Source organism: Ramularia collo-cygni (assembly GCF_900074925.1).
Source record: "Ramularia collo-cygni strain URUG2 genome assembly, contig: RCC_scaffold01, whole genome shotgun sequence".
In the NCBI taxonomy this organism is placed as follows: Eukaryota; Fungi; Ascomycota; class Dothideomycetes; order Mycosphaerellales; family Mycosphaerellaceae; genus Ramularia; species Ramularia collo-cygni.
In genome coordinates, this window is record NW_019716255.1 from 2,721,937 (window position 1) to 2,741,474 (window position 19,538).

The 19,538-nt window shown below is 52.0% G+C and overlaps 9 protein-coding genes; 5 read left to right on the forward strand and 4 right to left on the reverse strand.

Annotated features, from left to right (window-relative positions):
• Positions 1-132: 132 nt before the first annotated feature.
• On the forward strand, positions 133-1,461 carry RCC_12277 (related to N-acetylglucosaminyltransferase complex, subunit PIG-C/GPI2, required for phosphatidylinositol biosynthesis; the record flags this gene model as incomplete). Its single annotated transcript, XM_023766131.1, has 1 exon — positions 133-1,461. The coding sequence occupies one exon, from the start codon at positions 133-135 to the stop codon at positions 1,459-1,461; it is 1,329 nt and encodes a 442-aa protein (XP_023621899.1).
• A 182-nt stretch (positions 1,462-1,643) lies between these two features.
• RCC_00917 (uncharacterized protein) lies at positions 1,644-3,113 on the reverse strand (the record flags this gene model as incomplete). XM_023766132.1 has 3 exons in its annotated part: positions 1,644-2,272; positions 2,326-2,421; positions 2,486-3,113. The coding sequence occupies 3 exons, from the start codon at positions 3,111-3,113 to the stop codon at positions 1,644-1,646; spliced, it is 1,353 nt and encodes a 450-aa protein (XP_023621900.1).
• A 2,056-nt stretch (positions 3,114-5,169) lies between these two features.
• Positions 5,170-6,561, reverse strand: RCC_00918 (uncharacterized protein; the record flags this gene model as incomplete). Its single annotated transcript, XM_023766133.1, has 1 exon — positions 5,170-6,561. One exon carries the CDS (start codon positions 6,559-6,561, stop codon positions 5,170-5,172), a length of 1,392 nt encoding a protein of 463 aa, XP_023621901.1.
• Positions 6,562-8,921: 2,360 nt separating this feature from the next.
• On the reverse strand, positions 8,922-9,647 carry RCC_00919 (related to lipoyltransferase; the record flags this gene model as incomplete). The annotated part of the gene is made up of 1 exon (XM_023766134.1): positions 8,922-9,647. The coding sequence occupies one exon, from the start codon at positions 9,645-9,647 to the stop codon at positions 8,922-8,924; it is 726 nt and encodes a 241-aa protein (XP_023621902.1).
• A 187-nt stretch (positions 9,648-9,834) lies between these two features.
• On the forward strand, positions 9,835-10,479 carry RCC_00920 (uncharacterized protein; the record flags this gene model as incomplete). The annotated part of the gene is made up of 1 exon (XM_023766135.1): positions 9,835-10,479. One exon carries the CDS (start codon positions 9,835-9,837, stop codon positions 10,477-10,479), a length of 645 nt encoding a protein of 214 aa, XP_023621903.1.
• Positions 10,480-12,478: 1,999 nt separating this feature from the next.
• Positions 12,479-14,802, forward strand: RCC_00921 (related to major facilitator (MFS1) transporter; the record flags this gene model as incomplete). XM_023766136.1 has 7 exons in its annotated part: positions 12,479-12,778; positions 12,866-13,061; positions 13,150-13,369; positions 13,447-13,803; positions 13,870-13,985; positions 14,054-14,311; positions 14,375-14,802. 7 exons carry the CDS (start codon positions 12,479-12,481, stop codon positions 14,800-14,802), a joined length of 1,875 nt encoding a protein of 624 aa, XP_023621904.1.
• An 854-nt stretch (positions 14,803-15,656) lies between these two features.
• On the forward strand, positions 15,657-16,295 carry RCC_12278 (uncharacterized protein; the record flags this gene model as incomplete). Its single annotated transcript, XM_023766137.1, has 1 exon — positions 15,657-16,295. The coding sequence occupies one exon, from the start codon at positions 15,657-15,659 to the stop codon at positions 16,293-16,295; it is 639 nt and encodes a 212-aa protein (XP_023621905.1).
• Positions 16,296-16,548: 253 nt separating this feature from the next.
• Positions 16,549-17,412, reverse strand: RCC_00922 (related to TFIID and SAGA subunit; the record flags this gene model as incomplete). Its single annotated transcript, XM_023766138.1, has 1 exon — positions 16,549-17,412. The coding sequence occupies one exon, from the start codon at positions 17,410-17,412 to the stop codon at positions 16,549-16,551; it is 864 nt and encodes a 287-aa protein (XP_023621906.1).
• Positions 17,413-18,686: 1,274 nt separating this feature from the next.
• RCC_00923 (probable 3-hydroxyacyl-CoA dehydrogenase) lies at positions 18,687-19,475 on the forward strand (the record flags this gene model as incomplete). Its single annotated transcript, XM_023766139.1, has 1 exon — positions 18,687-19,475. One exon carries the CDS (start codon positions 18,687-18,689, stop codon positions 19,473-19,475), a length of 789 nt encoding a protein of 262 aa, XP_023621907.1.
• Positions 19,476-19,538: the final 63 nt, after the last annotated feature.

Below are 19,538 nucleotides of genomic sequence, written 5' to 3' on the forward strand. Positions count from 1 at the left end.
TGCAGGTCCGAAAAGTCCTCTGCCCCGATATCGGCGCATGACATAATCGGCCAAACGCGAATCATCCTTCACCTCGCGTCTTCCGACTTTCACATGCCAAAAACCCTCCATGCCCAATAACATGAAGCAATAATGTCAACATCCCGCCCCGCTTCTCTCCGTAGCACCACATCCTCCACCCTTCTCCGCCCCGAAGACGCAATCTACTCTCCACCGCACCGCAGTTTGACCAACGCCTCCCGCAAGTCCCGACGAAACCGCTCCTCATCTCGCCGTCGCCGCGATAAACTCCCCACTTCCGCTTCCACACAATGGAAGAAACTGTTGTGGGTGAAGCAGCCATTCCCCGATAATTACACCGATGAAGAGACTTTCCTGGATCACCTACAGAGAAATCCCAAATTGAGACCCTATGAATTCTGGCCATTGGTGGCTGATAGCACCATCATCGTGCAGCATTTATGCAGCGTAGTCATCTTCGTGTGTTGCTTCACAGGAATCAATCAGCAAAGAGTTGCGCCCGAGACGGTTGTGGGCTGGGCTACAGGTTGTACAGTTGCAGGGTGGGTATGGAGGGAATCTTGCTGGCAAGGACGGGAGCATCGTAATGAGAAAGACAAGGAAGAAAGCGAAGAAGATGGAGTGGGAGAATCAGCGACTGAGGACCTTCTATCCCCTGCCTCGGATACCACGGAACTTGGTGGAGGAGGACTCAGCATCACGGATCTGCCGCCTCTGAAGGAAAATCTCCCTCCTCCTCTGAGCAGACATCATTCTCGCGCTCCCTCTGCGTCACCCACTTCCCCAGACTCTTTACCTCTTTCACATCCTTCATTCATGCCTCAATACACATCCTACCCTTGTTCAAACTTCTCCCCACGAACAGCTTCCCGCCTCACAACAGCAAAGTCTTCAGTCCTGATCTACTGCTCCCTGCTTGGCCTCTCCCCAATCCTCAAGTCCCTCACGCGGAGCACCTCGCCGGACAGCATCTGGGCCATGTCTGCCTGGCTCATCGCACTCAATGTCTTCACTTTCGACTACGGAGCGGATGCATCAAGCAAGTTCCCTGCCAGTCTATCAACAAATGCCGCGTTGATGGCAAGCACAGTCCTGGCATCACGCCTACCGAGCACGACACATGTTTTCAGTCTCACTCTCTTCTCGATAGAAGTCTTTGGTCTATTCCCCGTCTTTCGGCGACATTTGAGAGAAGTGACATGGACAGGCCATCTTCTCCTCACAGTCATTCTGGTCGTTGTAGCGAGTGCCGGCCTGGGAATGGCAGTCAGTGGGGGTGGAGCAGTCATGGCTGGAGTAGGAGTGATTCTGGGAGGAATGGTATGTTTGGGTGGCATGGGAGTTACGAGTTGGTGGTTGATTGGCTTGCAGAGGTATAAGAATGAGATCTATGGGCCTTGGGATCCTGCTCGGCCGGTTATTAGAGGAGGGTGGGATTGAACAACATCACGATTGAATGCACTGGAACGATTCTCGAACTTTCGAATGCATTTCGTTGGGTATCTCTCGCCTGCTCATTCGGATCGTAAGATCACGCTATGCTCGCCGCACTGCATGACTAGGACAGCCTGTTGACGTCCTCTCGGTCGTTTCTCCACAGTCCATTCCGTGAGAGACGAACTCTAAGCGCCAGAGGCATCAGAATCGTACTCATAACGTCTCTCCTGAACGAACGTCAATCGCTCGAACTTGCGCCGGAATCTCTCATGCTCGACCTGCTGCTCACGCCGCATCCACAGAAACTCCAGCACCTTCTGCATGCAGCAGTCGAAAGCCGTCTCGATGATTCCATCCTTGACTTGTCCAGCGCTGAAAGTTGGTGTGAGAGGCGGCTCGCCTTCCCAGACTTCCTGCTCCTCCGACTCGTCCTCGACCATCTCACCTTCCTCCATGCTGATGTCGTTACTCTCAACCTTCTTGACTTCAATGAAGCTGTCCTCGCTCCGATATCCCAACTCGTCCAGCTCGATGGTAGGGTGCTCCTCGAGGCGWTCGCCCAAGCTGTTCGGGTCGATGCGAGCAGGATCGTGTGGGACTGCGAGAAGCTCTCCCAGTGGCTCCTTGGACAGGACCCAGGATTTGGCTTCGGTGGCGAGGTGGATGAGGAGTTTCGGGTCGAGTTCGCTCTTGTGGGTGGTGATCTGTGGGCAGATGAGGGCCACGGCTTCGATTTGGCGAGAGAGATGCGGAGGGATGGTCTTATCGGCAATCCGCTTGTCTAGAGCTGCGAGGACGTGCTGGGCTCCATCGCCTGGAATCTACTGTCAGTGGAGAATGTGCAGGATGAGAATGGGAAGAACTCACCAATGGCGATGAAGTAGATGCGGGTTTGGTTGTTGATCATCCCCGGAAGGATGGTCTCGATGAAGGTGTTGACGTGCTCTCCGGCAGTCGTATGTCCTGTGAGATTGGAAAAGTCAGTGTGCTCTCCAGATCAGAAGAGGGGAATATCAAGCCAACTCACCCTCCAACTTATTCTCCACATCGATCTCGTCCGGGTACTCTTGTCCCTTGCTGCCCCGCTCGCCATCATTCCAGCTCACCAGCGTCTTGGCCTTCTTTTCGCGGAAGCTGTAGTACAGCTGACCAGGATTGATGAAAATCAAGGCAGGAACGCCATTGTTCCCATCCTCCTCCTTCAATCCCTGTCCGAATTCCTTGACCGCGCCCGCCAAACCCACGGCTGTTCCGCGCTTCAATGCATCCTCCCCGCGCACCAAACGCCAGGCGAACACGCCACAGTCCTGACTGGACTCTCCAACCACGATGATCACGTCACGAGAGGTCTGGACGGCACTTACCGCGTTCATGAGCACCGGAATGTGCTTTCCGGCCGGTTTGGCTGCTGAAAGCGTGTTTTCCGCCGTGATGTAGTGCTCCGTGATGCCGAATTCGCTCAATTTGAGCTTCATTTCACCGCGCATGGCCGTGTGGAAGGCTTCTTTGCGCCTGTCGTTGGTGCGGGCGTTGTTGGTGTGGAAGTATGCGAATGGGGCGCCCGTGTCGCCGATCAGGGGCTGGTTGGAGGCGCTGTAGGTGATGGGGGAGGGTGGGAAGGAGGGTTCGGGAGGGGTTTCGACGCAGCGGAACATCTTCAAAGGTGGATGTAAATTTTGAAAGCGTTTGGAAGCGACGAAGCTGTTTTGATCTCGCAAACCGCGCTAGTGTCACTAGTGGGAAAGTGAAGTAGGGGTCCAGCTCACTTTTTTTGCGCTTTCCGTTTGAGATGTGCTTTTCAGGKCTCTAGATCCCGTCAGTTTCGCAGAGTGGCTCGAGATGTGAGAGAGAGCGAAAGTCTCAGGTGTTTTGCAAGGCTTGGGCGTTTGTTACGAATTTAGTCTGGTGTGAGGGGAAAAGGGGCGCTTGGTGGTAGGTGAATGTGGCTCACATCTGATTTTCGATTTCGCTCTCTACTACGTTCGAGACCACTTTGCGAAGCTAGAGGATCCCAAACGCATATAAACCCGATTCAGAATAGAGAGCTAAGTTTCCAGATTTGTGGCCGATGTCATACATTCCTCTTTACTCGATTTCGCTCCCCGCTGCATTCAAGACCACAATGCTAGCTTGGAGGATCTCAGAGGAGGCATATAATCCTGATTCAGAATAGAGAGCTCAATTTCCAGATTTGTTGCGGATTTTATACATTCCTCTTTGCGAGCTTCAATTTTAAAAAATTGAAGAGGCGACCTCTAGTGTGGATGGAAACGTCGTTCACAGAAAGCGGGCAGCTGCCGCCAACCCGGCATGAGCCACGCGACGCTCTGAGAGCACAGCATGGACAACAAGAAGCTCACATAACCAACCGGCAGGGCCCCGATCCGACTCTAGTGCACGATTCGGAGTTCAATGCCCGGTCGGTATACGGGGATCCCGCGACGTTGCCCACGGGTCAAGAATACAACCGGCAAACACACGACTACCGCATGTGTGCTCCCAACCCTCAGCTTCGTTCGCGGTTGGACTGGCGGGATACTGCAAGGGCGGCAACTCAATACGCTGGCGTGCGGACTGAAGGCGATCCCCGTTATAGTGACTTCGAGTTTTCGCGACTTACAACCGAGACGGATTACAACTGGGTGCTACGCTCATATACACCGAGAAAACTTCCTTCACAGACGCAAAACAGCCAAGACACGAAGCAACAAAGAAGCCGTTCGAGAAGGAGATCTAACCATACGCTCCGATGAAAAAGCACCGTAGCTAGTAAACCGAAGAGAATGCGTCTTCGTAGTTTAGAGGTAATGGACACTACTTATGGGATGGATGGCAGATAGTACTTTCAACTACGGCGTCGCTACCCTAACCTAAGCGACAGCGATAAAGGGAAGCCATACAAGTGGCAGTCCCACTACAGCCCCTTGAATTGCCCGTGTCTCTACGGAATAATAGTCTCCTATAAACTGCCCGCCTGCACTCTTAGGTGTTCGATAATAATACTACTCGGTCTCTCTCGCTCTCGGTAGGCTGTCTGTGGATTCGGTTGAGCTATGTGAAAATGTCGGGAAGACGGTCCTGACAACCAAGACTTGACTTCTTCGCCAGCTCATCGAGTTGTTCCGAGTACTATCCCCCCCTATGTTAACATCTAGTCCAGCCTCGCTTGGTTTGGAACGCCTTAGAGAAGGAGTGGTGGACTAAAGCCGGTGCATTACAGCCGTTCTTACTTCATTCTGAACTCTGTACATTACATCCACCTGTACGCATTATCACCACCTTACATTATACGCCTTTTCATCTGCCTTGCTAAGTTGGAGGTATACCGCTCTCGGATAGAATCGAGAGGGATAATTTTCAATTTGAGGCGGTTTCTCTACGTCTATCTTTGAGTAGGCTTGTGATGGCTGAGTGGGGCGTCTATTACGTTTGAGAGCAAGTCACATCTACTTCTCAGCTGCACGATCTCCCCTGAATATCGAACCGCCCTGCCAAGTTGGAGGTTCCTATCCGCACAAAGGCCAACCACAGAACAAATCATAGAATCCTAGATTTATGAAGGCTTTACATTCTTCTTCACCTACGAACATCGCCCATCAAACTTCTCCCTAAACCATCTCCACAACCCTCTCCTCCCTAACCCTCTCCAATCCATCCCCAACATCAAAGAATTCCGAAGAAGAAGCAGACCGCCCCTCACTCCCACAATCCTCAGCAACAGCCAGCCTCATCAAGCTCATCATCCTCCTCCTCATAACTCCCAGAAATCTTCTGCTTCCCCGTTTCGGGAATCACATAAATGGTCTTCGGGCGCGACAACACGGCACTATTCCTTCGATGGCTTGGTTCGACGATATCCTGTTGTCCCTCATTATGAATCGCTTGGTCATAGAGAGGGAATGCCCCACAAGGCTCAAATGTCGTCGCCGGTAATGTCTCCTCGCCGATACTGCGTTTATGTCCGAATGCTCGAGATTCTGACTGTTCCTCTGCCACGACAGGGAGTATTGCCGGTTGGGAATCTCTTCGAGAGTAGAATCGTGCATTACCACTCACGGCCGAAACGGAGAGATTTCGAAGGGTTTCCTGCCATGCTTCGTTGTCCTGAGCATCGATGGTKACTGTTCCGCTTTCGACTGGAGGAATTGAGATCCAGGGTTCGTCATCGTTCATCTCGATGAAGATGGATTTTCGGTGTCGTTGAGGGTATGTCGCGATGATATCGACGGCCATATCCACCGAGTTGTGGACTTCGTGCGTACCCGCTGAGAAGTCCTGGACGCGGACTTGGTGGACTTGGAGGTCGGAGGTGACGAATGGGGCGGGAAATAGGTCGGATGGAAGGCTCTCTTGTGGGATTGTCGAACATTCTTCCACCAGAGTCGGCGAGCGGGAGTCGTCGTCTTGGGAGTCGTCGTATTCTGCGTCGGTCGCTAATGGATTTTTGTCTTGAAGATCCWAGCATAGTTCTTCTGGATCCTCTACGATGGCAGAGGAATACTGCGCCTCAGCGCAACGATCGATTGTGAATCCCTGAGATCCGTTCCCAGAGCAGCTGGACTTGCTCTGGCAATCATTGATGTCAGGCGTGGTGATATCAGTACCCGTGCTGTCCCACCGAGAACTCCGTCGATCAAAGATGGAAGATCCCTTTCTTTGCACCGAGCTTCCCGTAGAGCTGATAGCAGACTGAACGCTACTATCAGAAGTCCGAGAAACTTTGGTGTCGATCTTGCGAGGATATCCGGCGGTGAGGTGTGCAACCTGTGCAGATCCATAGCAAGTTCCTCTTTCCAACGAGGAAGAAGATGAATTAGAATTCCTCGCAACATACCCGGATGCTCTCTCCCTCGCAACATTCGAGTACGCAGAACAGCCCGGGCGGTGCTTTCCTCCTCCTCCTCGTCGGTCTTCATTTTCAGAATCCGAATCGTTCGTCCTCTTTGCCGAAGTTCGTGTGGGAGCGTTGTGCTTGTCATACAGACTCAGCGAGCTGCTTCTGCTCCGGCCGGGAACAGCACTAGGACTGAGCTCCCTCTCAGTAATCCTGCCTTTCCTGGCGGCATCTCTTGAGCTGCCGATGTTGAAGTCAAAGGTATTCATTCCCAACCGCGCAGCATTTGGGTGGACGTGTTCGGCTGTTGCTCGCCATATCTCTACATTGGAGACTTGAGGTGGAGCAGGTGCGGCCTTTTTTCGAGAGAGTTTCTGAGCTAGACCACCTAGGAGGGATGTGCCCTTTCGTTTCTGGGTATGTTTTGGGTTGGGGATGGATTGGCTCTGTGGAATCGATGTTGGGTCATGGCTTGGAGTGGCTGGGACAGTAGGGGTGGATGATAGCCAGACCGGATCGTGGATTGGATTTGCAGGAAACATCGCTGAGACTCAAGGGGTGGTGAAGAAGGGTTGTTCTTCCTGTGACACTAGCTGATGTGTGATGGATGTGTGATCAGTACCGGTGGAATACCGCACTGTAGATGGACCAAGAAGCTCAGCCCCGGGAAACGTGACCAGTTGAGTTGAGAAGCTTGGTTGGTCTGGGGGGGCGAGTGCCCGTGTTTGAAGATGTCGTAGCAGACCTGCCCGCAGAACAAGTTCCAAGGTTAGGATCGTGAGTGCAATGTGGTAATCTGGTATGTTGTTTTTCAAAAGAGAGGGTGGTTGTAAGCACACTGTGGGCGAAATTGAATTGTACCCAAAGGTTCATAAAAGGAACAGGATTGCGAATGAAGATAGAAAACGAGAGGTCTAGGAACCTGACGAGGTCTGTGACATGTGCAAAACCAGTACTTGTAGACATTCAACCAAGCGTTTCCTTGATTGATCAGCAATGAATGTGCTTTGTTTTGTTGACCCCCTGAGATGGACTGTGTGTCCAACAAGATGTCGACATGATGACCTTCCACTGGGATGTAGACGGAGTATCTGCTCGCTTGGCGTGTCTTTGTTGACTTCTTCGGTTGAGAGTAGAGGTCAGACAAGTTAGTCTGTACCGCACTCACGAGTCAATGACTGTCGTCGGTAGGACCTGCCAGTTGATTGTGTCTCCACAGTCGCTAGAGGATGTCAGCAATGTCAATTTCCACCCACAGCTTTTCAAGGTCAACAGTACCCTTGCTCATCTCTATCATCATCATTGGATGATTGTACTGGTCCGCTAATGGAAGAACGACGGAGGAAACACTTTTGTACTGGCGAACACTGAACAAAACTCATTGAAAAGAGTCTGCGTGGGTCCAAGCTCTATTTTCTACCATATACATCTTCCTCATAATTGGATGAATTTACTGGCGTACTAATGGCAGAACGACGGAAGAAACAGTCTAACAGTATCCATCCACTCTAACGAACAGATTGAAATCCACATCTGATCATTGGATAGATATATTGGCCCGCTAATGGCAGTCAACGGGGGGAAACAGACTTGTACCAGCGAAATTGAACACAAGTTATTGAAAAGAATCTGCTTGGGTTCAACCTACTATACATCTTCGTTGTCCTTTTTGAACCAAGAAGGTGATGTCCATCCACTCTAACAAAACATAATGAAATGCGCATTTGATCATTGGATTAATGTACTGGTCCGCTAATGGCAGTCAACGGGGGGAAACAGATTGTACCAGCGAAAATTGAACAAAAATTTCGAATATTAGATATCAGTCATTGAGAAGAGTCTACCTTAGTTCCGAGCTAGAGTTTTTCCAGTCTCCATTCTTTTCTTCTTTCTCGATGTAGTAGTAGTACGCTCTCCGCCACTACCTACCCGTGGGATGCTCCTCGTAATGACTCGAAGCGCTTCAATATGATTGAGCGAAAGGTGTGGGACGTTAGAGAATGTCCCTTGAGGTTTACTTGCAAATGGCATATGATCGACGATGATGCCTTTCTTAGGGAGCAGTCATTGACCATTTGTTGGCCGGTGATTGGAACACTGCTTGATGATGAGATTTGGAGTTTCTTCCGTCTGGGCTAGGAAAGTTCGGTTCTGTGATTTTACACTCAGAGTCTTTCAAGTTTCGCGGGACTTGTCAATGCATGATGCGTCCCTGATTACTTGGACGTGTCGTTGACGAGGTAAAGGTCAGCTTTGAGACGCAATCGTGGCATTTGGTGCTGGATGGTGCGGGGTGATATCGTTGTTCGACTTTTGGGAAGAATGATTATCCGGCATAGGTTGATTGTCTGACAACTGGCCTCTGATGATTCGCACCGTACCCCCCGGGTTGAAAGCTTTCGGTCCCTTCAGTGGGAGATGTAGCGTGAAGATCCGCCACAAGCTGGGTTTAGTGTATTGCGTGGCCGCATGATCCTTCCAGCTCGGCCTCAGTCCGGTGCTTGTCATCCATACGGTGAGAAGTCCGTATGTTGAGGCTACCCCTGATGCAAGCTACATCTGCGTCATGCGTTCCAGAGACTGCCAATCGAATATGAGCAGGTTGAAGAGGGGCGAGGTGAGGATTCCATCACACATCTCCCTCGGCCAGCCTCACCACCCCATCAACCCCCAACCTCTCCCCCAGCACCCTCACAAACTCCTCCCCAACCCCCTCGACACTCAACCCTTCCACCCTCGCCCCCTCTCCAACAAGACATCCCGGCCCTTTCCCCTCCAACCCACACCCAACAATCCTCCTCAACCACGCCATTGGCTCGTCAGTAACATTCAACCCAACACCATGACTCGTAACATTCCTCCTCAAATGCACCCCCACAGCACAGATTTTCCTCTCGCCATCCGTCGTCCAGACTCCCGGATTCTCCGTCGTGATTCCCTTGACATCGTACTTGGCTAGAACATCCATGACGGTATTCTCCAGCAATCGCAYATAACAGCGAGGAGTGAGATTGTGACGTTTGAGATCTATAATGGGATAGGCGATTAATTGTCCGGGTCCATGAAAAGTGGTTTGGYCACCTCGGAGGGCTTCGATGAATTCTGCTTGGCGGTTGTTGGTGAATGGGGCGGTGAGATATTGTCTTTGGGAGTCTGTGACGGTGCCGATTTCACGACGACCACAGGTGTAGACCGGGTGGAATTGGGCGGTGAGGACTGTGGGAGGGATTGGAGGGTTTGTGTTGGGGGAGGCTTTGTGGGCTAGGAAAGCTGAGACGAGGGATTGTTGGAGAGTGGCGGCGTGAGTGTAGGATGTTGGAGAGGGGAGGGGGATGTGGCGGAGGAGGATGGCCATGATTATGTGAGGGATATGGCTGGATGATATGTAGGATGTGGTGTATATATATATCGTGAAGTTGAAATGTCGACGGAGCTGTGTCCGTGTGGCTTGTCGATCTTTTGTCGATCGGGACGTCTATTTCCAGCTATACTCCTCCAACCATCAACTATATCAACATCGTCCACATTGACAAGACGGCATCATGGCCACATCGACGCCGACCCCGAAGAACTCCAAAAATGAACACCACAAGAAGGACCGGAATAAACGAGCACCGCTCCCCTCCAACGCGCGGATTCAAAAGCGACCCATCCTCCACGCTCCACTCCCATCGCCCTACACTTCCGCCGCGTCCGCCAAGACCATCTATCTTTCCGCCCGCACGCCCTTCATGTCGGCCATTAAACGCTGCGAGAAACTCCTGCAGCTCTCCGAAAAGCGTCTAGTACAAGCGGCAACTACTGCTGCCAAATCGTCCCGCCGGCGGAATCAAGATGACTCCATCTCGGAAATTGCAGCTGCGGCGGAGAGGATCAAGCGGCGTGGTCGTGGGGAGGAGGTGGTGTTCAAGGCTTCGGGAAAGGCGATTGGAAAGGGATTGCAGGTGGGATGTTGGTTTCAGGAGAGGGATGGGCTGTACAATGTTCGCTTGCAGACGGGGACTGCGGGGGTGGTGGATGGGATTGAGTATGATGAGGGGGAGGGGGATGAGGAGAAGGAGCGAGGAGATGGTGAGAAGAGGGAGGGTGGAGATGGCGAGAAGAGGGAGGAAGTGGAAGCGGAAGATGGGCCCGAGGCGAGGATTCGGCAGATCAGTGTGCTGGAGGTCTATGTCAGTTTGAAGTGACGCCAAGGACTGCACATGGAACCTGCAAAAGATGCAAGAGCGTCATGATGGTAGCGGAGGAAGATGGGACGGTACCATATCCATGTCACGGGGAACGAGAGCACGATGAACGATGCTACGACGAAGAAATGTGTTGTCCACCTGATCAAAAGGCCTCACATTGGGCACCCGTGTGGAGCGTATATGCTGCTGCTCGGGCATCTGTACGATGGAATTGCAGGAGAACTCTGGATTAAGTGGATATCGAAGGAAAGCAGCACGAGATGCGCTTCGAAAGGTGGCCGTGTTGGAAGCAGCCTGGACATCTCCCCAACCTATCCTGACCATTCAGCTGCGGAGCGATGAGCAGCTTATTCCAGCTATCCTGAGACGGGAACCGTGGACGCTCCAAAGGAACTTTCAACCAGCACGCCAGTGCATCGATGGATTTGATGGAGCTGCTGGGACATGACCGATGTGTAACGATTTCAGGCTCACACCTGTAGCAGAGAGCGCGACTGACAGTGTCAAGTCGGCCCCGTGCTGATGCACCGCTTTCTGGACCAAGCATAGACCTTGTCTAACCAATGTGTTGCGGACATGCAATCCCGCATGTTTGCATCAAGAAGATGTACACACCGTGCCCGAAGACGAATCGCTGTTCCTCACCTCCGAAGTCGAATCGGTAGACTCATCGTCATCATCTGCTGCTGTCTCACCACAATTTTGCGGCGCAAAGCTTTCAACCACAAGATCAGCCGAACATTGTTCAAGTGGTGATGTCGGTGAGAAAGCTCTTGGAATTCAAAGGTACGCGGAGACTTCATCGGAAAACCGCCATCCTGACCATCAGCCCACCATAAGGCAATCAACCAAATCACCCGTTACTCCTCAGCCCATGACGAAGTCCATTCCTCATGATTCAGTTTTGCCTGGCTCCAACTTGGCAGATCCCACATATTGCACATCGCAGAACAAATACAGCGAGGGAGGTCGCGCATTTATACACACTCGTGTGTTAGACATCAATCTTTTCCATGGACACCAGATCCTAGCATAAGGACCCCTGCTCCCGCTGGAACTTGTCTGCATAAGGAAGGCGACAGGGGCCAACGTTCGGTCGCCGATGTGTAGGTACCTTTGACGTGTACCTCCGTGTACACTCGCTCCCTCCAAAGATGCTGTATGCATCGTGCATCATCAGCCTGGGATGCACAATTGCACATACTCCACGTGCATCGACGTCACCCCGCGATGCTGACAAAAGAGTCACCCATTCCCCAACAATCGCTTTCGGCGCTTTCGGGGGTTTYGGCTCTTTTTGATAACCTCATCCTCCTGCAAACGTAACAACCGCAATACATTAGCCTACCTTGGTACGCACGCCAACGCACGTTCGTCCCCAACTACACATCTCTAGCGTCGCCGACATGCCGTGTCTACGATGTTTCCAATGGCGAACCCACGGAGGACGGTGTTTACAATACCACCACATGCCGACGACCATCATCCTCCTCACCCCTGCCACCAATAAGGAATACGACACTCCCTGCATGCACATCGCCTCATTGGCGAGATGCGACCATCGCGAGATGCGCAATTCCACGTGCCCAGCCTTTAACCAACCCCAGCAGCCACGCCTCTACAGTAGTCTGGCAGCGCTCCGCAAAGTGTAAGGATCCGTAGACAGCCCGTGCTATCTACATAAGGCTCAACGTCGGTGCGTGTGTGCATTGTCCGTGTTGCCGCTCACACACAGTCCTTCGTTGCTCATCATTGCTACTACTATCGATCTCGTTTTCTCTTCTTACCCATATTCACAGTATYTCGTCATGCGCTTTTGCTGAGAATACGCGCCATCTTCTTTTACACCGCTTATGCACGTTTTTTGATTTCCAATCGGCCTGTGCATCTGGCTGGCTCTCTGTCTCTCTCTCTTGCACCACAAATACAACAACACTTACACACACACGTAAACACATAAACACACGACGCGATACCTTGAATTTTAGCCGCCAGGATGCCGGACATCATGGAAGTCCACAGACAAAGTCTGCATGACCGGGACCGGATTCTGGAACTTCACAGGCAAAGTCTTCATGAGCAGAACCTCATGGCAAGCGCGGAGAAGGAGCAACAAGATCTCACGGCTCTTCCCGCTCAAAGCGTTTTCGAAGGAGACGAGGACCAAGCGACAGAAACGACGGAAGAAGAAAAAGTTGCAGATGTTGCCCCAGGACCGCAGTATCCGTCGGGTATCAAATTCGCATTGATATTTGGAGGATTGCTAATTAGTATGTTTCTTGTTGCGCTGGATATGGTGAGTACTCATTCTTCTTGAATTCTCCCTCTCTTCGTACAGTAATCTTGCATGCCGGTGGAACTGATATTCATTGGGGAAAAACAGACAATCGTGTCGACAGCCATTCCTAAGATCACAAATACCTACGGAAGTCTGCAGGATGTCGGATGGTATGGATCCGCCTACTTTCTAACTCTGGCATCTTTCCAATCCTTTTGGGGGAAGATGTACAAGAACTTTCCATTGAGATGGTCTTTTGTGCTCGCTTTGGTGATTTTCGAGGCGGGGAGTGCGCTTTGTGGTGAGTTGCTCTTTTCCCCCACATCCCCTGCATGTTTATCCCCCGAGATGCTACGGAGAGATGTGAATGTTGACTTATCGGGTGGCAGGCGCCGCACCTTCCAGTGCCGTTCTCATCGTTGGCCGTGCGATTCAGGGAATGGGCGGTTCGGGAGTGACGGGAGGTTGCTATACCATTCTCGCCAACATCGTGCCTCCGGAGAGAGTTGCTCCATTTGCGGGAACTTTTGGAGCGATTTACAGTCTGGCTAGTGTGGCGGGACCTCTTCTTGGGGGCGTCTTCACCGAGCAGCTGTCTTGGAGGTGGTGGTGAGTATCCCATTCATCCACCCATCATGAAAGAGGTCATCTCGCGATTCCGGCTGACTCAAGATCTTATATTATAGCTTCTACATCAACCTTCCCTTTGGAGTCTTCGCCATTGGACCCGTCGCCATCTTCTACAACACACCCTCCGGCGCTCGCTGGTCCGGTGCATCCGCCAAGGAAATCTTCCTCCAAATGGACCCTCTCGGTCTCACGGCTATCATTAGCGCTCTGGTCTGCTACATGATTGCGTTGGAGAAAGGAGGCAAGGCTCTACCCTGGAACAGTGCCAAGATTATTGGACTTTTCATCGGATGGATTCTCTTGATGATTGCTTTTGTCGTCATTCAAGCTTTCCAAAAGGATAACTATTCTTCTGTGAATCGGAGGATTCTGAAGAACAGGACGATTCTGGCGTGTTGTGTTTTCATTTTCTTGTAAGTCACTCCTACCTCTGGGATGAGATGGAGATGAAGATGTACTGACATTGAGGTGTGATTTAGCATGAACGCCTGCAACTTCCTCACAATCTACTACCTCCCCATCTACTTCCAAGCTGTGCTGGGAGTATCCGCCCAATCGAGTGGAWTTCGCAACTTGCCTTTGATTCTTTCCAGTGGTACGTCCATCCCAACTACATTACTACTAGATACATCTCCCGCACATACTAATCACAAACCTCAACAGCCGTGGCAACCATGGTCTCCTGCGCCCTGCTYCGCCACACCAAACTTCCCAAATACCACATCATCCTCGGTTCCATGTTAGTCCTCACCGGCGCCGGACTCCTCTACACTCTGGATCAGAACACGGATATGGGGAAATATCTCGGCTATCAAATCCTCTTTGGCTCGGGAGTGGGAATCGCAATTCAAATCCCCATCATCACATCCCAGGCACAGTCCCAAGGAGCGGATATTCCGGTGGTGACAGCTACTGTACTTTGTAAGAGACCCATGCCCAAACACAACCCTAATTCGAACCCTTGTCACTGACAATATATCACAGTCTTCCAACTCATCTCCGGAGCAATGTCCGTCTCCATGGCCGAAAGTATCTTCAMCAACAAACTCGCCGAGGGCCTCGCCTCCCTCGTCCCCAACATCTCCTCAACCCTCGTCTCCACCGTCGGCGCCTCAAATCTCTCCACCGCCTTCTCCGGCGCGGATCTCGCGGGCGTCATTGCCGCTTACATTCAAGGTCTGAATGCCACGTGGCTTGCGGGCGTGGCGCTCGCGGCCACGAGTCTGGTGATTGCAATTGGGGCACCGATTAAGCGGACGGGAGTTCCGGCCAAGAGGGTGGTGGATAAGGTTAAGATGGCGCTGAAGAGTGGGTATGAAGGGGAGGTGGAATTGGAGGATATGGGTAGGGATGATGAGAGTAAGAAGGAGGAGGATGATGAGGATGTTGTTGTTGGGGGCGAGAAGGTGTGATGATGATGGGGTTGAGATGGGTATCTTGTTGAGAATTTATGAATTTTGGGAGGATTTTCTTTATTGCTTTACTACCAGTGCGCCATGTGTTGTATCGACAGGTGGATCCGATATGCTTTTTGATCGTGTTCATGTGATGAATCCATCAACCGAAGAATTGGAAGTGAATCCAGCATCATAAACTAAACTCCGAGCTAAAATCCGACGCTCGCTCCGACATCTTCTTTCTCTCAAACATCTCTCAAAAAATTCCCACCAACCACACACAATGTCACACAGTAAGAGCACACCACAACCCCCATCCTCACCCTCCAAAAATACTAACCCCCCCGCAAAAAGGCAAAAGAAACACCTCCCTCGCCTTCTTCACAGCCCATGAACGCGCCGAACTCCGCGGAACCTGGGGGTCCCAAACCACACACCTCACCCGGGATTCCTTCCTCCCCTTCGCCAGCTGCCAATTATGTCTTCTCCCCTCCCGAGATCCCGTCTCTTGTGCTTCTTACGGCCACATTTTCTGTCGGGAATGCGCGCTTAGGAATCTTTTGGCGCAGAAAGAGGAAGGGAAACGTGGGGAACGGGAATTGGAGAGGAGGGCTTTGGAAGAGGGGTTGCAAGAGAGGGTTTGGGAAGAGGAGGTTAGGGGGAGGGAGGTTAGGGATTTTGAGGGGTTGCAGGCTGGTTTTGAGGGGGTGAAGAAGTTTGGTGGTGCTGCTGCTCCTGCTGCTGGGAATACTGCTATTGGTGAGGATGATGTGAAGACGCAAGAAGGGATCAAGAAGAGGAAATTCCACTTCGACGAGGAAGCAGGCCAGAAATTAGCCTCGAGGGAACGGGAAAGCATCAAGAGACAAATGATGCAAGAGGAACGCTCGGCGAAATCGGAATTACCTTCTTTTTGGGTGCCGGGAGAAACTCCCTCGAACCAGAGGAAATCAGAGGGAAAAGTGGGCAAGGTACATCCTACTTGTCCCGCGGCCGAGAATTCGAAACCTCATGATTTCGCGCTGAGGTCTTTGATTACGGTGCGGTTTACTGAGGAACGACAGACATCCTCCTCGAAGGAGTCTGGCACGGGAGAAGGGGCCACGGAAGATGAAAAATGGGAAATGAAGAGAATGTGTCCGGCTTGCCATAAAGTCCTCTCGAACTCTACAAAAGCTATCCTGGCGAAACCGTGTGGACATGTGCTTTGCAAACCTTGCAGTGCGAGGTTTCAGAAAGTCGAGGGGAAGAGTGCGCATGATGTTGTTGTTGTTGGGGAGGGGGATGGAGAAGACGAGCAGGCGGGTGTGGTGAGGTGTTATGTTTGTCAGGAAAATGTCACGGCGGGGTGGAAGGGGAAGGGGAAGAAGGAGAAGAGGAAGAGGGATTTGGAGAAGAAGGAGAAGATTGTTGAGAGGGGTTTGGTGGAGTTGAGTTGTGAGGGGACGGGGTTTGCGGGTGGGGGCAGGAATGTGGTTAAGAAGGATGGGTTGAGTTTTCAATGTTGATGGGAGATCGTTCTGGTATACTCTCTTCATCGGAGATGGGATGATTCATGAGGAATGGTGGTGAGGAGATTGGACCTCGTCTTTCGCAGTCACTCGATATGACTGGATGGGTATAAGATAGCCCTTAATTCACCGACAAATGAAGGAAAATCCACTTCAACTCCGTCAATCAAAGCATATCAACACCAAACGCCTCGCTGAAACCCAAGCAAATCTCATCTTCCCTTCCCATGACATGTCCAGCCAGGTGGGATCAATCCTCCATCATACTAGTATCCCCACCCGCATCCGTGCCAAAGACATCCTCCATCCTCCCCGCGCCCTCATCATCATCATCATCATCATCATCATCCTCTGCCCCACCATCCATCCCTCCCATCCTCTCATCCTCCTTCCCACTCTCCACCACAGCCACCCTCCCTCCATCCTCCTGCAACACGGGCACATCCTCCTCACTCTCCCACCCCTCCTTCAACCCCCACCCAACGCCAGTCAAACAATACTTCTCATCCGGCAACTGCACGCCATACCCCCTCTCAACCTTGGGCAACCCAATAAGATTCCTCTGCGCCGCCTGCTGCATCATAAATTCCTTGGGCAGAGCGCCCTGAAAAGCATATCCATGCCGACTGGCAATCGCCTGCCGCAGAGCCGTCACGGTGATATTCCCACTATCATCCGCCGCGGCTTTTGCTTTGGCGGATGCGGCAGGCGCGGGAGCTCCTCCCGTAGCATTCGAAGTGCTGGTGGTGGCTGCGGGGGGGTTGTGGTAGCCTTCGGCGGAGAGGCGCAGGGAATCCGAGAGGACGCCTGAGGTGTAGCGGTAGGCGAAGTCGAGGAGTTGGAGGGGTACGCGTTCTTGGTACGAGTGGATTCCTTGGGAGGAGAGGACGAGGTGGATGAGGCGGGCGTCACGGGGGCGTTTGGAGAGGCCGTCGTCTTGGGTGGAGGTTAGGGGTACTTCGGGGAGGGTTTGTGTTTGTGAGGGAGCTGGTTGGGCTTTGGGGGAGGGTGGTGCTGGTGCTGTTGTTGCTGGTGCTGTTGCTGTTGCTGGTGGTGCTGATGGTGCTGCTGACTCTTGGGCGGGRGGAGTTGCTGGGTGGCCGTTGGTGGCCATGTTGGTTGTGTCGGCGGTGTTTTTGGTGAGGTGAAATGTTCACGCGACTCGATGCGACATACTTGATATTTCTTGGTGGAGCTGTCTAAGGTAAAGGTCGACGTGAAGCGGTGCGAGGCGGTCCGAACTCCGTAAAGTGGAGCGCACCTCAGCGAAGCGGGAGTTTCACATGTCAATTCACCTGACATTTCTTCCATCTCTGAACATCATCATACATTTGCAGAWATCGCAAACAGCATCAACAATCCACAGCCCAGCGAACAGATGGAGACATTGTCATCTGTCTGATGCCGACCATCAACATGTGCTGGCGTGATGCACGTCCAGTCTCACTCCCGATTGTCAATCTTCTCTTCTCTCCCCCTTCCTTTATCTCCCGCACCTTCTCCGCACTACTAGGAGAATCCTCTAGCTATAAGATATTGTACGACGACTCGCCATGTGGAGCAAATTTCGCGACTCCGTCTCATCGCTTCTTCTTCACAAGACAAAGCGGTCCCAAGCGGCGTACATTGTGTCTTGGGGTATGTAGATTTCTCGCCCGACGCCATTACCGTCGATCTTAGACATGGCCTTTGGCTGGTTTGATTATATTGGAATGTCCGTCTCCCTGCTGTTGTTCGGGGGTTGCCATGTGTTGGTGGAGCTTTGCGTGGATGGAGTCGGACGGGCATGATTGGCAGAAATGTTAGGAGGATACGGAAATGCTTGGGGGTCAGAAGTGGTGAAAGGGGAAATTGTAGGAGGCAGCCTACAGGTGGGATGTTGGATTGTTGTCGTCGTGATGCAGATCGAAAGAATACCTACTTGCTTGCTTGTTCGCAGGATCTGGACGCATGATTTTCATGCATATCGAGGATCATGAAGTGCTGGAGAAATGCTAGCAACGAATAATGGGGAAGGGTTAACGGTTGTCTTGACGTGTGATCCGATTGCGAATCTGACATGATTCAAGCTGGCGGGGCTTTCACATGACAAGCCCGTCATTCTCCCCGAAGCGAGACATGTCATCCTCCATCCTTGCACAACGAACAGCATCAACCCTCCCAAGCTGCATGTCATTGTAGACAAGCTGCTCTACGATAACAATCACCACCGCAAGCCGTTTAAAGAGAGTTCACGAACCTCACCACATCTCTCAGTCAACAGAAGATAGATACCTCGGCATCTCGCATTAGCTACCCAAGTCCAACATTTTTCCCTCCCTCTCTCTCTCTCTCTCTCTCTCCTCTCCTCACCTAACACAACACAACTCCCCATCAAAGACCACAGCCATGCACATCAAAGACCGCACCTTTATCATCTCCGGCGGCGCCTCCGGCCTCGGCCTCGCAACAGCCACCGACCTCCACTCCCACGGCGCCTACATAGCCATCCTCGACCTGAACCCCGAAAACGGCTCCAAAATTGCATCTGACCTCGGTTCTCGCGCCAAATTCTTCGAAGTCGACGTCACAGATACCGAATCCCTCGAGACGGCCGTCAAAGGATGCATCGAATGGGTCAAAGAAACATCCGCTCCTCTCGGAGGCGTGATTCCCGCGGCGGGAGTGGGATTACCGGGGAAACTTCTGGATAAAAATCTCAATCCCATTGCGATGGAGAAGTTGGATTGGGTGATTGATATCAATCTTCGGGGAGTGCTCAATCTCATTCGCTTGGTGTTGCCGCATATGGCGAGAAATGCACCTTTGGGAGAGGACAATGAACGAGGAGTCATTGTTATGGTTTCCTCTTCGGCGGCGTTTGAGGGACAGGTCGGTCAACTCTCATATGCCGCGACCAAGGGTGCCATTAGGAGTATGACGCTGGTTTTGGCGAGAGATTTGGCGCCGAATGGTATTCGAGCGGTGAGTATTGCTCCGAGTTTGTTTCAGACTGCTATGAGTGATATGCTGCCGMCCAAAGCCAAGGCGAGTTTGATTGCGAATACTGAGTACCCGAAACGCTTGGGGCATGCAAAGGAATTCGCGAGTTTGGTGAGGCAGTGCGTGGAGAATCCATATTTGAATGGCGAGTGTATACGCTTGGATGGAGCGGTGAGGATGCCAGCAAAGATGTAGAATGTAGAATGGACTGTACTGTATTGGAAGGGTATCATTATAACATTCGCACAACCTCAGGCC